The sequence below is a fragment of the Silurus meridionalis genome, chromosome 8 (assembly GCF_014805685.1).
Source record: "Silurus meridionalis isolate SWU-2019-XX chromosome 8, ASM1480568v1, whole genome shotgun sequence".
Lineage (NCBI taxonomy): Eukaryota > Metazoa > Chordata > Actinopteri > Siluriformes > Siluridae > Silurus > Silurus meridionalis.
The window spans coordinates 11521896-11543870 of NC_060891.1; the positions used below are offsets into that span (position 1 = coordinate 11521896).

At 37.4% G+C, this 21975-nt stretch overlaps 2 protein-coding genes across 2 annotated transcripts in view; both read right to left on the reverse strand.

The window, feature by feature from the left end:
- kidins220a (kinase D-interacting substrate 220a) overlaps positions 1–13923 on the reverse strand; it is a 53063-nt gene extending 39140 nt beyond the window's left edge. Inside the window, 9 exon segments of the mRNA XM_046856088.1 lie at positions 317–415; positions 1020–1118; positions 1342–1412; positions 1415–1439; positions 2244–2342; positions 2947–3045; positions 3895–4059; positions 9928–10185; positions 13676–13923. Of these exon segments, the coding sequence (XP_046712044.1) occupies positions 317–415; positions 1020–1118; positions 1342–1412; positions 1415–1439; positions 2244–2342; positions 2947–3045; positions 3895–4026 (624 nt within the window). The 5' untranslated portion in view covers positions 4027–4059; positions 9928–10185; positions 13676–13923.
- A 1405-nt stretch (positions 13924–15328) lies between these two features.
- mboat2a (membrane bound O-acyltransferase domain containing 2a) overlaps positions 15329–21975 on the reverse strand; it is a 67376-nt gene continuing 60729 nt past the window's right edge. The window contains exons 12-13 of the mRNA XM_046855691.1: positions 20644–20795; positions 15329–19434 (exon numbers count right to left, since the gene is read on the reverse strand). Of these exons, the coding sequence (XP_046711647.1) occupies positions 19266–19434; positions 20644–20795 (321 nt within the window). The 3' untranslated portion in view covers positions 15329–19265. The remainder of the gene's footprint in view (positions 19435–20643; positions 20796–21975) is intronic.

Below are 21975 nucleotides of genomic sequence, written 5' to 3' on the forward strand. Positions count from 1 at the left end.
TTCTCACGCGTCAGCGTTTGGTAAAAGTCAGCGAGCTTTTCCTCACTGTTTGGGGAGTGAAAGTTTATAAAGGCTGTTTTCAACAACACGTTAAACGTAACTATAAATGGAAGGTACCACTTTGGGCTTTACTCTGCTTCGTTATTAATTACTTTCCTATAACAGTATGTGGTGTAGTGGTTTATTCTTTTCTGAACTGTCAATTTCAGCCTTCCATAGAACACTACAGACTGATGAATAGAAAATTGATGTACAAAAAGTAAATGGCGGTATGAAAGACCCTGAAAAATGTACATCAAGCTAAAAAGAAACGCACCGCTCCTTCCTGGTCCACGTTTGCGCCATTCTCCAGTAGGTGCATCACACAGTCATAATGACCTTTCCTCGCTGCCCAGATCAATGCAGTGGTGCCATACTGATCAAGAGAACAAGGACAAAGGGATTTACTGAAGATGTAATCAGTTTCTAAATATCATATTGTTAAATATACATAAAAAAAAAGAAAACAACAATTTGTAATATTTGATGCCACGCAATGTTCTTTCCGACACTGGAATAAGCTCTGCCTTTTGTTCAAATAGTCTATTAGTAGTGTTTTTCCAAAGGGGGAAAGGGGTGGTGAGGTTTTCTTTTACATTTTCATGGAAACTGCAATTCAATGTCAAATAGACAGAAGTTCACCGAACAGAACAGAATCTATACTGATATAAAGCTGTTTTTGCCATGTAACATCCAGACGTTGCATAGTATATAGGAATGGACACTGCTTTTGAGTTCTTTAGAGAAAACCCCCTTGTTTTCTGCGCGAATTCCCTTTCCTTTTTTTTTTGGTTTATGTGCGAACACACTGTACAGCCCATTGAATCACAGGTATAATAATACACAATTATACTAAAACCTCGTGGGAATATTTTCCTGTATCTTAGAAGCCAAGAGACACTATGTTTATGTAAACAAGGTTGAATCACTTCTCTGTGAAGTCAGCAACACCTTTAGATAGTGGTGATGATGGTAGTCACCTTGTCAGAGCAGTTAACTTTAGCACCGTGTTGTAGCAGGAGCCGAACAATTTCGGCATGGCCTCGGCCTGCTGCCCAAATGACGGGGTATACGCTGTACTGTAGGGCAAAAAAAAAAAAACAACACAGACGTATAAGACACAAAAACACTTATACACACACCTTCTTTTCTCATTTCACTGTAGGAACCCTATATAAAAAATATCACCATGCTACTGATGTTGCAAAGGAGAAAGGTATTGTTGGAGTGAATGCTTTAATCATGTGGCCACTTTTCAAAATGGAGTTGCGGAGCTCGGTCAAGTCTGAATAAACTGTGTACCTGTCCAGTGATGTTTGGGTTTGCTCCTTTCTCCAGCAGAAGACGAACCACCTCCGCACGACCCTTATAGGCGCCCACATAAGAGCGGTCCAGCCGCCCTACAAACACGCACACACACACACACACACACACACACACGTCAGTATTTTTAAATGTTCTTAGTAAAGTCACTGGGTTGTTTTCCTAAACACACCACCTGAGTCAGACTGTTACTCATATTGCAGGGTTACTTCAGACACTCAGTCTGTTATTATTAGCACTGTGCTACCGACACACTGGCACCGTGACACACTTTTCCAGACAAACACTGTGACAGGAAATGATTAACATGAATAACACACAAGTTAAAACCTGGGCAATCAATAGAATTGAGCTGCTAATTTAATATACATACACACATATACTCATCAATATAAACCAGGAACATTTGCTGATAAAATACAGTTCTCAACAGAGATACTTAAAGCAATACAATTCTTTGCATAAAACTCCAGTTCAAAATGTAATTGCTGAAGCAGTGATTTTGGAACATAAACATGGTCCTCAATTTTATGGCTTAAAAGCCATTAATACTGATACATCATCAGAGCAGCTAATGATATAAATGAACACAATAACTCAAACTATCTAATAAAAGTGATTAATTATGCAAGGCAAATAGCTTTGTTCTGTTCAACAGAAACAAAATTCTTCAATGTGTAGCACAAATGACTGACAGGATTTAAATGTTAGTTTTATGAGGCAGCACAAGAAAAATGTACTGCAGCTTGTAACAAGTTGAACAGACAAACACACTGTGTGCAAAAAAAAGCATATTCATATATATGTTTAACTCTTACAAAAGTTGTGTAGGTTTTGTACCTACACAAAATGTTGTTTTATATGTACTTTAGGAGGTTTACCATGTCTCTGTGCTCCAGATTTGCATTGTTGGCCAGCAGCTCCTCAACCACTTCAACATGGCCCTCTTTGGAGGCGGAAATCAGTGCAGTCCAGCAATCCTGCGTAAAAGACAAAAAGCCACACAGAAGCTTGACTAAATGCCTAAAAGTGCCCTTTTTCTCAACCTGAAAGACTTTGAGACTTTGAACGTACCAGTTGGTCATACCAAGTAGTCATGAGTGCCCAATCTCTATGGGTAGCAAAGCTCAGTGAAGTGCAGGACACTGTATGTTACCAGAGTGGTATGAGATCCTTAGGGCGTGTGTATGGTAAATGTCATCACCCAGTCATTTGCTGAACCACAGTTTTGCATGCCAATTACACACAGCTCTGCAGGCCACCTGCTATTATGAGTGAACCTGGGGGAATCTAGCACTTTAGTGCAGGGTCCACCCACACTGACATCACGTGGAAAACCAGGAAATGAGAACAATTGTTTTGTTTTTTCCTATAAATTAGTCCAGTGATGTCAGGGTTCTGGATGAGAATAAGTTTAGGCTGGAAAAAAAAATAAAACCTCAAAAGCACTCGTTGGAAATACCTACCGTTTCATGAATTCTTGGTATGCTATACACCTATCTGAGTGGTGGTACTGATCCTCCACTGTAAAGAATATTCCTGCTATCGTTGTGAAATGAGGTGGAATATAAAAAAAGTGTTTACCACGTCATCCAGGTTAACGTTGGCTCCTCTTTTTATAAGCTCTTGCACAATTTCAATGCTGCCCTGCTCAGCTGCAAACATGAGAGGAGTCTGTCCATTCTAGAGAGAAAAAAAAAATAAAAAATACAAGAACAAAAAACAAAAAACACACATTCAGTCACAAACTGGCTTAGAGCTTTAGGGCCTCACAGAAAATGTGTAGCAAACTGTGCGATAGGTGTACTATATACACCTTTCCATTATGATTTATTTAAATAATAATAATAATAATAATAATAATAATAATAATAATAATAGACCTAGTAAGTGTAAAAAAAAATATTTAAAATTATCATTATAATAATATTAACAATTTTGGGTTGCAGCCTAGAAAAACCCTTAAACCCATTCTAATCTTTTTTGTTCAGTATGTTTTTTTTTTTTGCTTTATTATATTTCCAAAACAGAGGAGGGACATGGGGTATATCAGTAGGAGAATGCTGAGGATGGAGGACCTTAGTAAAAGAAAGGATCGAAAAACCTGAAAATGTCTATCCAGCGATGGGCCCCATCCAATCTGACCCATCTTGAGAGGATTAGTCATGAAGAAAATTTCCAAATCCAGGTGCACAAAGCTTGTTGTGCCAGAACCCAAAAGACTTGAGGCTGTAATTGTTGGTTCTTTAACTAAGTAAACTAAGGGTCTGAATGTGTACCTGTTATTTAATTTGGGTTTCTTTCTTTATTAAAAAAATTAAAAAATTAATTACAGACATTTTCAGAACTCTGATTTCTCTTTGTCATTATTGGGTACTGAATGTAGATTAATGAGGGAAAAAAATCTATTTGAATGATTATAGTATGAGGCTGCTACATAACAGAAATGAAAAAAGTGAAGGGGGTACAAATACTTTCTGAATGCACTGTATACACACACACACAAAATCTCTTTTATGGTCTCTCACTCACATCACTCCTGCTGTCCACCTCACGGTGTTTGTCCAGGTAAGCTTTCACAGCTGGCAGATTCTCCTCCTCTATGTGGCTGAAAATGCTCTGGGAGGCCATTACGGTCATTTTCAGAGAGCCTGTGGTGTCCATGTTTATGCTGCTGATTTCCGAGCCTGTTACAGGCTAAAGAACAACATGCATTAGAGCTCTGCTTCTCAGTAAAACACCATGCTTTTAGCAAAAAAATAAAAATTAACAGCAATTTAAACCTCTGAAAGGTAATTCAGAGCATCCTGAAGGTCTACATAGATTAGGGAAAATTAACATTTTTTTAAATGTTATATACACACACACACACACACACACACACACACACACACACACACACACACACACACACACACACACACACACACACACACACTGTCAGATAGCCTTTTTAAATGTCTTTTGACAAAAAGAACACCACATTAAAATCATGGATGAATTGGGAAACATATTCCAAAATTATTCAGAAATTGGAAGTGAAGGTGTGAACTGACTGGGATGAGGACATTCATGACCAATCAGTGATAGAGGCACAATAAATTGTGGCCGTGATGCATATAGTCCCCTAATTATATATACTGTACAAGCAATTATAGGTCAAACAAGTAGGGGAGATTTCTGATTTAAGTGGTATTGTTTTTTTCTTTATTTATAAAATGTGAAAGCAACGGGACCATTAGCGAATTACAAAACACACACCCTGACGGATTGTTTATTGTCGCCGGAGATTTCAACCATGCAAATCTCAGGACTGTGCTTCCTAAATTTCATCAGAATGTGGACTTTGCAACCAGAGGACAAAACACGCTAAATGCTGTTTACACAAACATCCGGGGCGCATACCGGGCGAAGCCCCGCCCCCACCACGGGTACGCAGAACACATCTCCGTTATGCTGATCCCAGCATACAGACTAATCAGCAGGCGTTCAAGACCAGTTCGAAAGCAGGTGAGAACCTGGCCAGCAGGATCCATGTCTGCTCTTCAGGACTGCTTTGAATGCACTAACTGGGACATGTTCAGGGAAGCTGCAACCAACTGCGATTGGGCACCTCAGGGCTGTGTGCTTAGTCCACTGCTGTTCACTCTGCTGACTTACGACTGTGTAGCAATGCACAGCACAAATCACATCGTCAATTCACGGATGACATGACCATGGTGGGTCTCATCAGCAAGAACGATTAGTCAGCATACAGAGAGGAAATGCAACGGTTAACAGCCTGGTGTGGAGTTAACAACCTGTCTTTAAACGTGGACAAAACTAGAGAGATGGTTGTGGTCTTTTTTAAGAGAACACAGAGTGACCATTCTCCACTGATCATCGATGGATCCTCAGTGGAGATCGTCAAGAGCACCACATTTCTTGGTGTTCACTTGGCAGATAACCTCACCTGATCACTCAACACCAGCTCCATCACCAAAAAAGCCCAGCAGCGTCTCTACTTTCTAAGAAGGCTGAGGAAAGCCCAAATCCCTCCCACCATCCTGACCATGTTCTACAGAGGGACCATTGAGAGCATCTTGAGCAGCTGCATCACTGCCTGGTTTGGGAACTGCACTGTCTCAGATCACAAGACCCTACAGAGGATAGTAAGGACAGCTGAGAAGATCATCGGAGTCTCTCTCCCCTTTATCATGGACATTTACACCACACGCTGTGTCCGCAAAGCCAACAGCATTGTGGACGACCCCACACACCCATCACACACACTCTTCACTCGGATTCGGGCAGCAACATACAGACTGTGCAACAGCTTCTTCCCTCAAGCCATCAGGCTTCTCAACAAAGAACTGAACTCTCACTCTCTCTCTCTCTCTCTCTCTCTCTCTCTCTCTCTCTCTCTCTCTCCTCTCTCCCTCTCTCCCTCTCTCTCTCTCTCTCCCTCTCTCCCTCACACACACACACACACACACACACACACACACACACACACACGGACAGACACAGACACAGACACACACACACACACACACACACAACAATCCGGTCTCAACACACACTCGTACTCACTTCGCACACCCATGACTTCAGTACCACTCACATTACATTACTTTATTACCATAAACTGTTTACATGCCGTTTTTGCACATCTTTCCTGGATTGCTGCTATTTGCTCTTTTGCACAATATTTTGGTTACATTTTTGCTACTGTTCACTGTCTCGTTACAACATGTTTACTGGCGGAGCTATTTTGTGTTCTGTGTGTTGTCTTTGCACCGTTTGCACCAGGTTGCACACATGCACTGTATGTGGCGAGGACACTTACTAGTCCTTGGCCCTGTGTTTTTCTGTTTCTGTGATTGTTGTTTTATGTTGTTTAATGTAGCATCGGGGTTCTGGAGAAACGTTGTTTCATTTCACTGTGTACTGCGTCAGCTATATATGGTTGAAATGACAAAAAGCTTCTTGACTTGACTTGTGATGTATGTTACCTTCTGGTTTACTGAAAAGTCTATATTCTAGACTTCTAGCTAACTTTACACCACTAGAATTAGGATACTGTGAAAGTGTGGCAAATCTGTCTTGACAAGTAAAACAAATGAACATTCCAGCAATTATATTCATGTAATAACAGGTCTGCACTAGTTCCTAGAGCTACCGGTGTGACAAGGTGGTAGCATCATTACTTTTTTAAACAACATGAAACAAAACTGTATTTTGTTGATTACCATCAATATAGAACGCAAATTTTTACAATTTTTTTTTTAGAAAACTCTAGAAACCATGTTTTCTTCTACTGATGAATGTTCCAAAAATCAAATGCATGCATTCAGTGATTCATTTGTAATCTTTCTCATCAGGGTTGTGGAACTGGAGCCTGACCCGGAATCAGTGTGTGCAATTTTACTCTGCTAATAATGCTTCCCTTAGATAGACTTGGTCCCTTCTTAATTTATGATCATTCTGTTTTGATCTAGGGTTTGCTAAAATAAACCATTTCTGATTTCAAATTGTTTTTCAGCATTGTGCTGCTGAAAAATCAAGATTACTATAAACCACAGGCATAGGATGTCCTGCTGTTGTTCTGTTATCATGAAGCTCAATAACAGTGGAAGACAAATATTCTTCGATGACATTAAGCACCTTGTTATTTTCCCCAAGTTTGACCGACTTGTTAGTGATGCCGAATAACCCTGGCCTACAGAACTTACCCTACTTTTCTATTTGAATCAGAAATAATGAGAAATGTACTCAGAAGTAAACAGAGCACAAACAAGACCTATCTGGCTAATGATGAACCACACAATAGGTTAATGGCTTTAGCAACTCTGATTAGAAGCCTGACTGATTTGAAGTTAAAAGAATATCAATTCTACTCATTCAAAGGTAAGTAATAGCCTGATATTCTTTTGTTGCACACAAATGAAATGAAAAGGCCTCATGTTATTCTGGTTTTAACCATTAATCTTTCACAGCAGTTGCAATGCAGCATACAAACAGGGATTTCATCTGTTTAGTGCACTGGAGCAAAACTAAATTAGTCTTTAGGATTTCTATTCTGAGAAAAGGGAAACGAATCCTATTTTAACTCAATCTGAGCTGACAATCAAATCCACATTAAATAAATTCCTGTGTATTTAGGAATCTCTCTTCTGGATTTTGCTAAATGAGTGTAGCGCATGCTTGTACCTTTAAAAAAAGGGAACAAAGAAATGTAATTTATAGCACTAAAAATGATTTAGGCTTTATTATAAAGCCGGTGTTATTTACTAGTTAATGCCTGCATGTTGCTATTGTTCCAAGGATCACAGTTGGAGATTTGTAGAAGCATTCTGGGGTCAGCAAATCTGTACTTAGACTTCCACGCCAAAAAACTATTTGGAAGGCATGCCAGAAGAAAGTGTTTTTCATCTAAACACAAAATGTAAGTGCCTGGAGTTCACTAGGCGCTACTGGAATTTTGGCAGTAAAAGAACCTTATCCTCACTGTTAAGCATGTGGAGGATTCTGGAGTGATATAGTACAGATTTTTCTCGAAAGGTTTTTGTGAAACTGTAGCATAAAAGGACTGGCTGCTTGTTTCAAGGTATTCTAACTGGATCATGATTGGATCTTCTAGCAGGATCAATGAATTACCTTCACACAGAATGGTTCAATGGCTACAAAATCATGGGTTTAACACGAACACACCAGTCCATGAACTGCTGACATCATGTGTATTGAGAATTGGTTTCGGATTTCTTACTCTGTAAGCTCAGAAATAGTTCTAGGAAGAAACCTGGGTTGTGTGGAAATTTCTAGGTTAAAGGTTCCCACATGTTGCACATATTTTCAGTGAGAGGTTAAGCTAATCAACTAAAAAACATTTCTCCATATTTCTGTAGTTGACTGTATATGAAATTCTCCAATCATAGTGTTATGTAGCACTACTAATAAATCACCACAAAAACAAGTTTCAGGGAATAAAAAATATTTTTAAACTTGCCATATTACACTATGCGGTCATAAATTTGTGGACACCGGACCATCACATCGGTATGTGGTTCTTCCCCAAAATGTTGCCACATGTGTGTGCTGTTACAATACAATTTCCAGGTTTTATTCTAAACATGATCTAGCATAACAGTGCCCTCAGTAATAACAGTAATGTGTGAATTGTTTTTTCATTATCATTATTTTCATAAAAACCCCAAATCTGCCTTATAGACAAATTCCAACTTATTTTTAATCAAAAACTATAAAGTTTGCACACTGTTGCTGTAAAATACCGTCGTGTGATAATGTCAGGTGTTAAAAGTGCTGAAAGAATAAACCTTAATCATATCTGAGCTCATAGTCAGTCACCCGGTTTAGGTTTTCCATGTTAGGAAAAGCTGGAGTCGGCATATCACCCGGCTTCATTTCATTATTATTAATAAACAGCAGTCATGGGTGTACTGTAGCTTTTGTGTAGTTATGCTACTGTTGCCATGTAGTGTATATGGTGTGGAAACTACATTTCTCTGAGGGACTCTTTAATGAAGTTCAGGTGTGTTTTGCTCTTTTTTTTAATCTCCATTTCAAAGCAATGTGCCTAAGACTGACATAAGACAATGTAAGATGTCCTATAAACATGATTACATAAAGGGCAGTAGTGTGACAGGGGAGTCTTGAGTATCGTCTACCGTATTGCAAAAACAATATATATTTACACTATTAGATCTTTTTACCTATTAGATTATAAATACACATCATTAATATGTGCCTAAATATTAATAATAATTACTAGTAGTAGTAAAAGATTATTATTACTATGATTGTTTCAGTCCCATCTAATTATGCTTTAATAGGTCTAAGCAAAATGCAGAACAGGAGCAAGAAAAATGAAACCACAATTCTGCTAATCATGCTTACCAAGCCCATTAGCACTGCTAGTGGAATCTGATCGCTGATTGATCTGACCCAGTAATGCAATCATTCGTTCTAGCAGTGTAACAAGTATAAGACAACAGCAATGTACAACATTTACAAAACTCATTTGTTCCAAAACACTTTGAATCAAATATTTTTCGCACTAAATTTGTACTATATTAATAAGCCCCTGAAGCTTTTAACTGATAGAAAGTCATTGGAAAATGGGAATATACTAATCTAACTTAGTTTTCAATTTCTCACGAGGATAAAACCTTAAAAATGAACACGTGTGCGTGTGCTGGCTCGGCCCATCACAGCTCAAATGTCCACGATCAGCTGAAAAAGAGATATCAAAAATCATGTTGCTGAGCCTTTGTTTGTAGCTCTTAAGCCCTGACACACCCTTCAGTGCCCCAAAGCTCCCCAGAGCAGCTGCCTTCCTGCTGTGCGAGAGCACTCATGATGCCTGATGAAGGCCAATCAGCTGAGAGAATTATTCCCTTGGCCTAATATTGACTGAGCAAGGTTCAAGCCCAAGCACCCATCCCCACACTCAAAACTGCTGAGTACAAAACCATTACACACGGCGGGACAAATAACACGATCGATTTACTGCAATAAAATGAATTAAAAACAACAAGAAAAAGCATGTGTGTGGAAAAAACTCACCTTGTGATTTCCTGTAGAGCGGTGTGCCGCTGATGCTCTCTCTCTGTCTCTCAGAGTGCGTGCTGACTAGTGAGGATCACTGAGGGATGAAAGAGAGGAAACAGTAACGACCCTCCTCTCTCATCCTGAATACATTAATGCCCCACCTCCACTCTTCCGGACAATAATGTCCCTCCTTCCTTCATCCACAGTCACGCCCCTTGTGTTCTCTTCCAAACAAAGTGACACTCCTTCTCCTCCTTATCCTCCGACAGGTCTCTGTGGCAGCGCGTGGCAGCAATAAATCTACGATTAGAGCTCTAGTACACATATAGCATTGGCCTGCATGTGATGAACTTTTAAAACAAATCAATGAAAGAAAAAGGTCAGAATTAAAGAAATAAGAGAAAGAACAGAAGTCATCAGCCTCGATTGGTCGGTGACCTCTCTCTAAAATCTGATCTAATTTGATATATTTATTATATAGAGTATATCTGACGCATGCTACCCCACTCTGATCGTCAAATAGCGCTCAGAGTCTTCGCATTATGCGCATTTAGAGATGTTCATGCTTTTTTAGCTTTAAAGGTAACTATTTTTTTTTACCCATTTTCATATGACCAAAAGAGGTTCATCAACAACTACCTCAAAGTTAGCAGTGTGACAGGGAGTAGAACGTAGATGTCAGCACCTGATCTACTGCAAGAACAAAAGCTTGATCGACAAAAGTTTGATGGGAAAGTTCAATTCAGTTTGGCAAGTTGGAATGTATAAGTTTAGTACCTATAAGTTTGGTCCTTATAAGCGTCTTCGTAATAAGCGAGCCAGTGGCGGTTGTGGCAAGGAGAAGCTCCTTCAGATAGTAGAAAACCCTGAGAGAAACCAGACTCAAAATGGAACTCACCCCTAATCTGAGTGGCACTGAAGGACCAGGACGGTGATATATAAAAGTGTATTTTATATATATATATATATATATATATATATATATATATATATCTATATATATATATCTATATATATATATATATATATATATATATATATATATATATATATATATATATATATATATATATATATATATATATATATATATATATATATAATTCTGTACAATTATACATACAATGTACATATTACACACTGTATTTGTTTTATACTCCTCTTTCTCCACACATATTGTGCTTTACATACATACACATATGTATGTACCGTAATTTCCGGACTATAAAGCACACGCATATATAAGCCGCACGCACTGAATTTTACAAAGATTTTTATTTTGAACATATATAGAAGGGTGCGGCTTATTTATGTCTACACTGAAACTAATAACCTTTACACAGGCTTTAATGAAAGCCAGTGTTGTGGCTCCTTTAAGAGCAGAGCGGCATTTTGGGAATAGGCTGCCGCCGCATTTTCCGGTATTACTGCGTGTGTGCAAGACCGAGGAATATGTCCTTATTATTTTCTGATGCTCATTTCTAAGTTTCTTTGACTAACCCATAACGCTGTTGCCAAGAAAAATAAAAAAGCACGAGATTTGAAAACCTGTCTGTGCTTATATGATTTCTGTTGCAACTGGAGTTAGTGAGCTCTCCCTTCACCCAGACTCAACGTGTTACAACGGCTTGTATCTAAAGAAAGTCATTGTTCACTGTCTTCCTCCTTCCTTTCACAACTATTTCTCTCGGGAGTTTATCTTTTGGCATCGTCGTGCGTTTAAAAAAATATATATATTTATTAGCTTGCACATTTTTTGCATTGCCTTAGAACCAACCCACTTACCTGTATATATCTATTAAGCAAAAAAAAAATACATATATAATAAAAAAATCATTTTGAATGTGACAAAAAATAAAGATAATAACTACCTGGATTTCATCATTTTCTTGAAAAAAAAAAGAAAAAAATTAAATATCTATACACCCTTTAAGTGAAAGTATTTTAATATGCAAGTGACACATACATTAGGTTTCACATTGATCGATCCCTTTATTTATGGTCATCTATGATCTTGGGCTATAACGGTTTGTTAATGATTATCAGGATTCTGACTTTTGAGCAGCTGTGCAAACAATCAGTATCAATATGTAGGGACTTTTGTCTTGGTTAATCCTGCTCATGTAGCAGTGTGCGGGGTCTTAATATCTGCGTGCCCTGTATATTCATAACGTTCAGGCAAATTTAAACAATCAGACTGGATGAGAACTTCTACTACCTATATTACTTTACTGTGTCATGGAGTACAATAACTCATATCCTGTCATATTTGTATTACTAAATAAACTTTATTATTATGATAAACCACACTGTTCCTTCCATTTCCCATCTTCTGCCTGTAAATTAAATGTAAACAGACATTATGTAGATTTTAGGGTTCAAATAATTTTAATTAAAACAATGATAAACTTCCATAAATCAACCAAGACAATTTAGCTTTTAATAGGCACCAAACACCATAAAAAAAATGATTAAAAGTCATCATCCATTTATCCTTTCTAAAGTAAAATGGCAACAAATATTGTATAGCGATAACTACTGGGATGTTTACGCCAAAACAAGAAAGTACCAGGTTGTTCGATCAAAAATCATGTATACACTGTACACACAACTATATACAAAAAAAATAAAAAGAATTTGCCTCCTAAGATTAATCCTTTAAATTTGATTTTAATTATCAACAGTACTGGTCCAATCTAAAATGGCATTCTGGCATCCAGAGCTTGGGAACTGGATGTGTGACAGGAACACACTCGGTCCAAGACAGTGCACCATGCCCACACACTTTCACACAATTTAGCAGTGTCAATCCACCAACCTGCATGTTTTTGGAAGGTTAAATGAAACCCGAGCACCCGAAGGGAACACGCAGAAAGTAAACCGAGGTCAAGATAATCAAACTGGAAACCCTGGAACTACTGCTACAACTTGAAGTCAACAGGTATCGATGTCATATTTGTCCTAACAGTGCATGTATGTTTGGAAAGTTATTTGTAGGTGAAATAAGGGAAAAGCAAAACATAGGACAGATTTTTTGTTTTGTTTAATTCATGGTTGCTAAATGCTTAAGAGTGTCTACTTAAAAATGGTTTTCATTGAATAAATGTATTTTTATTCATCAGTATTTTCCTGTTCATTTGTGCTCGCACTTGTTGTCGATGCTGCAATGAGAATTTTGCATTATAAGCCATTATAAGCAGGGTTGCACTGCTGCTCTGATTAGTCTGGCAGCACTATTTGACTAAACCCAATACTCCCTAAATATAAACCTTCAGCTAAATTAAGCACAAAGGCCCAAAACATGGATGCTGAGGATGTGTTTCCAGCACGTGTCTTTAGGCTCTTCCTTCTGTTCCTGCAGAAACAGTAGTTCAAAACTAATACAGATCTAAATTGCACACAAAATATTCGTGAAATTAAAATGAGGAATTTTTTTTTTTTGCACACGTGACTTTATAACATCCATCGAGTTTAGTATTCATGCTGAACAGCTACGAGAAAGGGAAAGAAAAATCCAGAAGCGTCCACTGAACCTGGGCAATTCGGACAGCGCGTGCGGGGTCAGGCATTGGTCACGTGACCACGTGCAACACCTTTATATATGTCAACCTGCGAGGCGCTGCAGTCGCTCTAACGGGCAGCTCGGAACACACGTTTGAGACGTTTTTCCAGTTTTAATATTCACCCGACACGTTTACAAACACGCAAAAACTCGACTGTTTTCTACAGCGGTGAAATATATATTTCTTTGCTGTCAACTTACTTTTTTTCTCGGTCCGTAGTCACTCTAATGAACCTCTGCGAGTCAGTGGAAGTCTTGTAGTTCTGCAAACTTCAGCGTCTTCCACACGTTTGCCTGCAGAAGCACAGCCATTTTGTACAGCAGGGTGGTCTTATTAAAGCCTATGTCCAAAACATACTAGTTTTCTTCGTGTCCACAGTACGAGTGAGCAGAGAGAGTCAGCATTAAAGGCCCAGAGAGAGGCGCCCTATTTAGTGCGCTACTATGCGCCAGTGGGCGGGGCTTGAGTTGAGTTCTCTAAGTCCCCGCCCACTCAACGCCTGCAGTTTAGGTAGAAGTGTGCATGTTGAATTACTAGAAAATATTTCTAAATATATTTATAAAATAGGAAAAATATTTGTGTATGTTTTACATGAGAGGCAGTGATGTGGCAAAAAATGAATAATAGGAATAAAATGTGGAAAATGTTATTTTGTTTTTCGATCTGTGTTATAAAGGCCATTTTTTTTTTCGTTTTTATTGTCAAAATATAATTTCAGGCAAGGCACAATAAAGCAGAGTAAACGCTGCCTGGCTTCGGATTGTTCAATCCCCTTCAAACAAGGAATAAATGAACGCCTATTTGTTTAAATATCACCAATATACTGTTTGTAGACTCTTATTTGCATTTCATCGTCTTCGTCTAGGGGACTTATTTCGCATCTGCGTAAAAGACATTTAGGCTCGTCGCTGTTAATAAATATGCAATAAAAATAGTAGCATGAGAGGCACCCATAACCCTTGGTGCAATGATGAGTACTAATTACACTACCGTTCTTTCTACTTCTGGTAGCTAGCTGTAACTAAATTTTAGTAAATACTCAACAAATATTTGCACTACATTTACAACTCCTACTTCTACAACAAACATCTTTGTCCAGAATGTCATGCATACAGATTTCATTTATAAATAAACTCGATGCATACTTTCATTTGTGAGAGATTATCTGAACTGTACTGACAACAAGCACCATACAAAAATGTAACAGGTTTTTCCTTGGTTCATCCCAAAGCTTTACACTAAGTGATAATGAAAATCAGATCCTATTTAGATTGCATCAAAAACTGGTAAACAAGACGTGACTCGAGTTGGCTATGTGTGCATAAACAATGTGATATTAAATTATAACATTGCCTAATAATTGCCTAATTAAAAATCTAATAATTTATTATTTTTGGAGTTCATATCTGTGAAAAATCTGTCTGTCTTCTCCAGTGCCTCAGCCGCTCTAAATGCTACCTGTATGTATTATATATTTTATGATTCATTTGGAGCAGATTTCTATAAAATAACATTTGTAACATAAGGAAAATAATAAAAAGAAAAAAAAAATCCAATCAAAAGTTCGGATACTTTGGTCTGTCGCACTTATTTCTATATAATTTTGCCCTACATTTATTATAAATTAACACACTGTTCTTTTGTTAAATAATCTGTGCGATCTAACAAGTACGTTAATTCGTTTTTTACTGTGAATATGGGAACTGATTATTTCTGACATGGTTGCGCATATCCATGCTTTTTTACTTCCCAAACACTTCACCTGGCTACACACTGGTTTTATTCAGATTGCAGCCAATGTCCATTTCCTACACATACAGAATATTACAAAATAAGAATTTTTTCACTAGAAGCACGTTCATAAACATTTTTAATCATCTGGTTAAATCAGTAGCTCACCGTCAAACACACAAGACATACAAGACAGGATGAAGAGTCTTAAAACGAACAACAAAAAAGAGACTTGTTAGAATGTATACAAGTATTTCTTTAAATATAGAATCTGAATGAGGTAAAAATCACAGTGTTTAGAAAATGTGTAAAGAACAATCTCCAAATTTATGTCAGCCAGATAAAAAATGAAAAATAATAAAATCATTTCTTGACATTTGAATTTCCCTCGAAAAAAAAAAACTAATAATGGTTAAACAAATCCCATAAAGGCAAACCATGTTTATTCTTCATCTTATGACAAATCTAATGAAAAGAATAAAATGATCACAATAATAATAAAAGATATATTTTGGTTTTGCAGAAATGTCAATGCATGTAGCATGATAAAAAAAAAATCTGCATGACACAACCCCCGTCATAGATCAAACATATGGGTTAAAATATGGCTGTGTTACTGGCTGCTTTTCATGGGAAGGTCCCGGAATGTTTTACGAACGCAACGTCAATTAACATTGAGCCATTGTTTTGACCTACACATGGACTTACAGCTGGATCTCAGATGTACACCTCTGGCCTCAAGTGATAAAACCTGATGATACAAGATTCATGGAAATGATAAAACAATGAGTTAACAGTAAATACACAAATTATGGAATCAATGAGTTTAAGTGACGGTGCAATACTCGTGTCTTTGGGGGTGCGTATGGCCGCATTAATATAACAATGCAAACTAAAGCTAGAGAAGGAAAAATAAGCTGATCCTGACTTACAGTAAACTCTCGGCTCATTCTTCTATTCTTCCGTGTGTGACGCATTGAAAGTCTTGTGAAAGATGACTGTGTGAAACATATGACTTTAACTCAACTGCAATAGAAGAAGGAATAAATGTGCTCTGTGTAACATGTACTAATAACGCTGACCTCGACATAACCTAAACATAACTTAACGTCTGACAAACAGCTGTTAGGCTCGACAAATACAAATTCATATTCAAACACATGGTCAATATTTACTCTAGACAAGTGTTCATTCAGACTTTGACACTGACAATATCATAGTCTGTGTAAAAAAGAATCTTTACACAGTATAGCATTGTAATGGTACTTTATATGGGGGGAAAAAAACTACAACCGACTATAGGATTTGTATGTGTTTTCCACATTTAGTCCCCTTTTGCTGTAAAAATAACCTCGAATCTTTTGGGATGTTCTACTGGTCGTGAATATTTGTGCTCATTCAGCCATGAGGCAATATTAAAGTCAGGGAGTGATGTAGGGTGAGGAGGCCTGGGGTGTAGTCAGCATTACAAGTCATCCCAAAGATTTGGGTGTCCTAGCTCAAGTAAATGGAAAATGTATTGCTGATGCGTCAAAGATATCCTATCCAATTGTGTCCCTCTAAATTTTTGGTAACAGACTGGCGAAGAACCACATATGGCTGGAAATGCCAAATTTCCCAATACTTTTGTTTAGAGAGAGAAAAAAAAAAAAAAGCAACGGCATACTTTTGGGGCTACATTATGTTTTCCTCACCTAGTGCACACAATTCCAAGAGAACAAAAGCTCTCCATATTTCCTACAGGTAAATAAAAGTTTTCCTATCAAGTGACCAAATAAAAAAAAATTCTCTCTTTAGTGCAAAACCTCTCACCCTCTTGCCCCACATATAAACACAGTGAGCATGTAGTTTCAGTTGTGCAGTGATTTGGCACTTTGGACACAAGACGTGGTTTTGCACTGATGTGCTGGTTATGTGACTGGGACACTTGTCATGCTCAAACAATATTTTACTGTTTCTTTCCCTTTGGCCTTTCAGATAGTTACAAATCGAATGCACCTGTTTGTTTTTTCTTTCATTTACAGCATCGTCATGTGTGCTGTCTTCTTTATACACGAACATAATGACATCTTCCAGGTATTTAAACATAGGGAGTTTATATATGCAATAAATGCAGCAGGGTAGAATTTTCACCTAAATAGGACAAAAGTCAACGTAAAAAGGTACATGTAAACTAAAACGCTTTACATTAGCTAATGCAAAACCCAATACATATGGCATAATCAATTATTTACTTATTAGCCTAGTGTTTACTTACAGAAGGGCATTCCTGTAACACAGAAGAAAGAAAAGAAATAATCAGCAGCGTCTCCTTATTACCAGAAATCACTTGATATTAAGCGAATATTTTCTCAGGATAAAAGGAAATCATTTTATTATGAGAAAACTTTCTTATATAAAAACTCATAGCATGAGAAAAAACACTGAATTATTACAAGAAAAGATTGAATTATACGAGAAAGATCATTGTACTAGAAAAGATCATTTGGCTGGTGCTTCTAAAATATTTCTCTCATAAGAGCACAATAGATTTCCTCAGAATAATCAGGTGCTTTTCTCATTTCAAGAGGTTGATGTTCTTTTTGTAATTCTAAAATATTTTTTCATAAGAACTGTTTTGTTGGTTTCCTTAAAAATAGACTTGATTTCTTGTTGTAACGAAGCTTTTCTCAGAATAAGGATTTGTTAAATGCACAAGATCCTTTTTCTAATAATACCGAGATGTCTTCTTGCATTCGTAAAAATTCGTTGCATTTCTCAGAATAACGAGATGCTGTTGAAAATGTGTTCATTTCTTGTGTTTCTTGTGTTATGTTTCAGAAATGTGCTCCTGTACTCATCACACCGGTTTGTTTGTGGTCTTTTTTTTAATACAATCAAATGTGTATCTATACGTGCTTTATTCATCCTTTTCTTGCATTCTGACATCTTTTTTTTTTAACTGTTGTTTCTTAATCATTGCGAATGCTTCGAATTCCAAACTGCACCAGCACCTAACACTTCTACTACTCAGAAGGTGGTCTTTTCCACTGTACCACATCTTAAAATGACTGTGACTGTAAGGCTGTTTAACACTTGTTGAAGGTGTCCCAAAGGCTCAGAGTGGCAAATATGTTTTGCACCTCAATGTCGTTCCAGATCAACCTTTAACCTAACGTATGCCATACTAATAAACAAGGATACAATGCGCTGCTTCTTCCTTTTCATGTGCAGCATGAGGAAGAAAAACTAATACAAATTAAGATATGATAAATCTTGAACTGTAAAAAGATCTACGGTCCTAGTAAATATACCACAATCCATGCTCACGATGTGTTTCCTGTGAATGTTAATGTTAATGACTGTAATGGCAGAGACACTAAAAGCTTCTGAACGGAATTCTCCGAGCCCTGAAGAGCAAAATGCAAATAGAAAGCCTTCGAACCAAACGGCTAAAAAGATATAAAGAAGTAATCCACACATTTCAAAACTAAGTTCTCCCCAAGACAGCAGCAGATATGTATTAAAACTGATCAACAACAACAAGAACAACAAAACGATCCTGTAAAGAAGAGACAACTGCCTAAAACAGGAAGGCCTATGAGATTGGCATTGAAGAAAGTCTTTTATCAAAACCCCCCCACGCACAAAAAAATTGTTGAATAGAAGATGGTTTAAAAAAAAACCCTCTAAGTACTGCAAGAGCTTGCCTCAAATGTTCCGTTCTCAAATGATCTCCATACCAGTCTGCTGAGGACTGGTTAGTAAATAGAGGGTTTTTAAGGCAACTTGTATTTGTTAAGCTCCATTAATCCCCAATTGATTCCTCTTGTTAGCAAATCATTGCAATCAAACTGGTCAAGACACGCTAAAAGAATCCCCCCCCCATTGTAAACTCAATCATGATTAGCCTCAGTGCTGCTTCACTGAGACTCACCACACTCATCTGTCTACCCTTAAGTCACATCCCTTTTTGGGCTAGGTTGAAAAGAGAGAAAAAAAAAGACGATCCGGCTCATCGGTCTCGTTGTGAGTTCTCCACAGCTCGGCGTGTCAGAGGTGGAGTGACGCACTTGTCTTTCAGGACAGTTTCTGCTTTTGGTTGCAGTTGCTGTCTGTGCTGGGGAAATCGCTGCCCTCCGCTGGCTGCTTCTGCTTTTCCTGTTGCTTCTCATGTGATGATCTGCGCTTCACAGGAAGGGCTAAGACCAGTAGCACACAAATCACATGCAGACAGCAGTACCATGACCTGAAACAAACACACACACACACACACACACACACACACACACACACACACGAGAAACAGGTTACTGCACCCTTAAGGGCCACTCATGACATTTCATAACTGAGGTATTCAAAATCAAAAATGAGTGTAGGGTTTGAGCAATTAACGTCACACTTTGGTTCGTAGCTATAACTGAATAAATGAAAGTGTTTGCAGGATTGCAGGATTTGTAGGTGTAGGATCAGGATCCTGAAAATATTAAACAATCGTGAATAACCCTGGGCCCCATATGTAACACAAAAATTTCAAACAATACACTTTAATATACCAGTATGTATGATAAAGTGTCAATAGTGTGTATAAAAGTAATCACCCAGAGCCCCATGAGCAACTAATTCATTCTTATGTTACTGTACAATATCTTTTTTGTTGTTCTACAAGCCCAAGCTTTATATCTGACTGCAAATGCAGTACATGCAGTGTAAGATATCCTTAATATGAACAGATCTGTTTCTAAACATCTGCCTACTTCTCCTTCCAATCATCTTTAAACGTTCTGTTCGTCCATGATCGACCTTTTTCGGAAAAAATTAATTCTTTAATCAGCCCCAAAAGAGTAAATGAAGTAAAGAAAGACCCCCCTTTTTTGACTCTGTGAACCGTGTTCACATTTTACGTTGACGGTTAAAAAAAATTGTGAAATGAAAATGGACACACAAAGTGGACAAAGATTTGGAGCATGAAAACACACCACTGTTGAGATAATAAACGTTTTCTCAATACACATCTGTTTGAAAATATAAAGCTCCTTAAGAGATGTACTTAAATGTAACTCCTTTTTACTTTCCTGGCCGGCCTCTCAACCAGCACACCAATCATCAAGCTTTGCCTCGTTACTTTTTTAATAAGAGTTCTTTATAACCTTCTGAGGACAAATTTAATAGTGCTACAAATTACCATCGTAGAGTTTCTTTTATCTTGACACGGTCCATAAAACCAGCCCTTCCCTTTAACCCTAGCACTAAAACTATCCGATTAATGATGGGGCTCTGGTGGACAGGGACAAAGCCATGCTCTCCAGTTCACCCCTGTCAGTGATAATTGCCCTCCTAAGTCATTTTGGGTTTTGGTTTATTATGCCTCTGTATAATACTGTATCTGGTAGCAGGCAGAGTGCAGTGTTTTGGTTCTGAGAGCTCAGCATTGAATATATTTCTCTATAATACTCACCAGTAGAACTTCAGTGAAGGTCCCACTGCCAACACAACGAATGGTACCACTGTGTAGCATATAGCGATCTGCGTGCTAGCCCACGTGATTACATCGTAGATCAACTTGTGTGTCGATGAACCCAGGAAGTGTTGCCTTAAGTTATGTCTTACCTGAAGTGAGAACAATAAAGACAATCATTCTTTTTTTTTTCTTTTTTTTAAAAGGCTTTTTTGCTTGTTTTGCTATTATTGTTTTTTTTTCTTTCAAAGCCAAATTACATACGAGTACATCTGTCTTAATTTGTACATGAGCTCAGTGCAGCTCTTTACAAAAAATAAATGGACTGGATAATAGATCAGTGCTATTTGGGAATAATAATGCAAACAATATGTTGACTTCTACTGACTTTAATGAGCTCTGAGGGGTTCAGATCCTCGTACACAGACAGAAACTTCAACAACATCCATTATTACAAAGAAGCGCTCAATAGGTAACCCGCAATCCAAACACTGGCGCTGCTTTGGATATCAAGGGTTTAGGTTTGGTTTAAAAACACAAAGATACTCCAAATTTTCATACGATTTTTCCATAAATGATGAGTAAGCGATTATACACATGGCAGATGATTAATTTATTAATGAAACAAAATACGAATACTCTGTTTGAAAAAATAAATAAAATCACCACATCCACGGCTACATATTTTGCTACCCAACAATATGTTCTTTAAATAAGTTTATGATTTGACCCAGATTTTCTAAACACAAGTCCTTCTCAAGCTTTTTAACTGTATGGACTGATGAAAATTTTTTAACAGAAGCTCAAACTGGCCAAAAATCCAATATACTGTTATAACACCTACACCTTTTAAGTTATATTCACCAAACTCAGTACAGTCCATCAAGCCATTCTGACTAATCAATTTCTTTTTACTCAAAACTTTGTTTGGAGCCTGGCTTGCAGTGTTCGTGACTCAAATTGCAACTGTCAAAACTCACACACCCCTGAGGGGGATCATGTCCTGAAGCCCCCCTTTTTCACTTTGTCGCTATATGCGTAATAAAGACTCTATCTATCTATCTATCTATCTATCTATCTATCTATCTATCTATCTATCTATGGTATCTATCTATCTACAGTATCTATCTATCTATGTATATATATATATATATATATATATATATATATATATATATATATATATATATATATGTATCTATGTATCTATGTATCTACATGTAACACACACACTCACTCCCTCACTCCATATTTCTATCAAACTATCTGTATACACTGTCAGTCCAACTGACTGATTTTGTATCACTCTATTTGTCATCTATCTTTCTACCA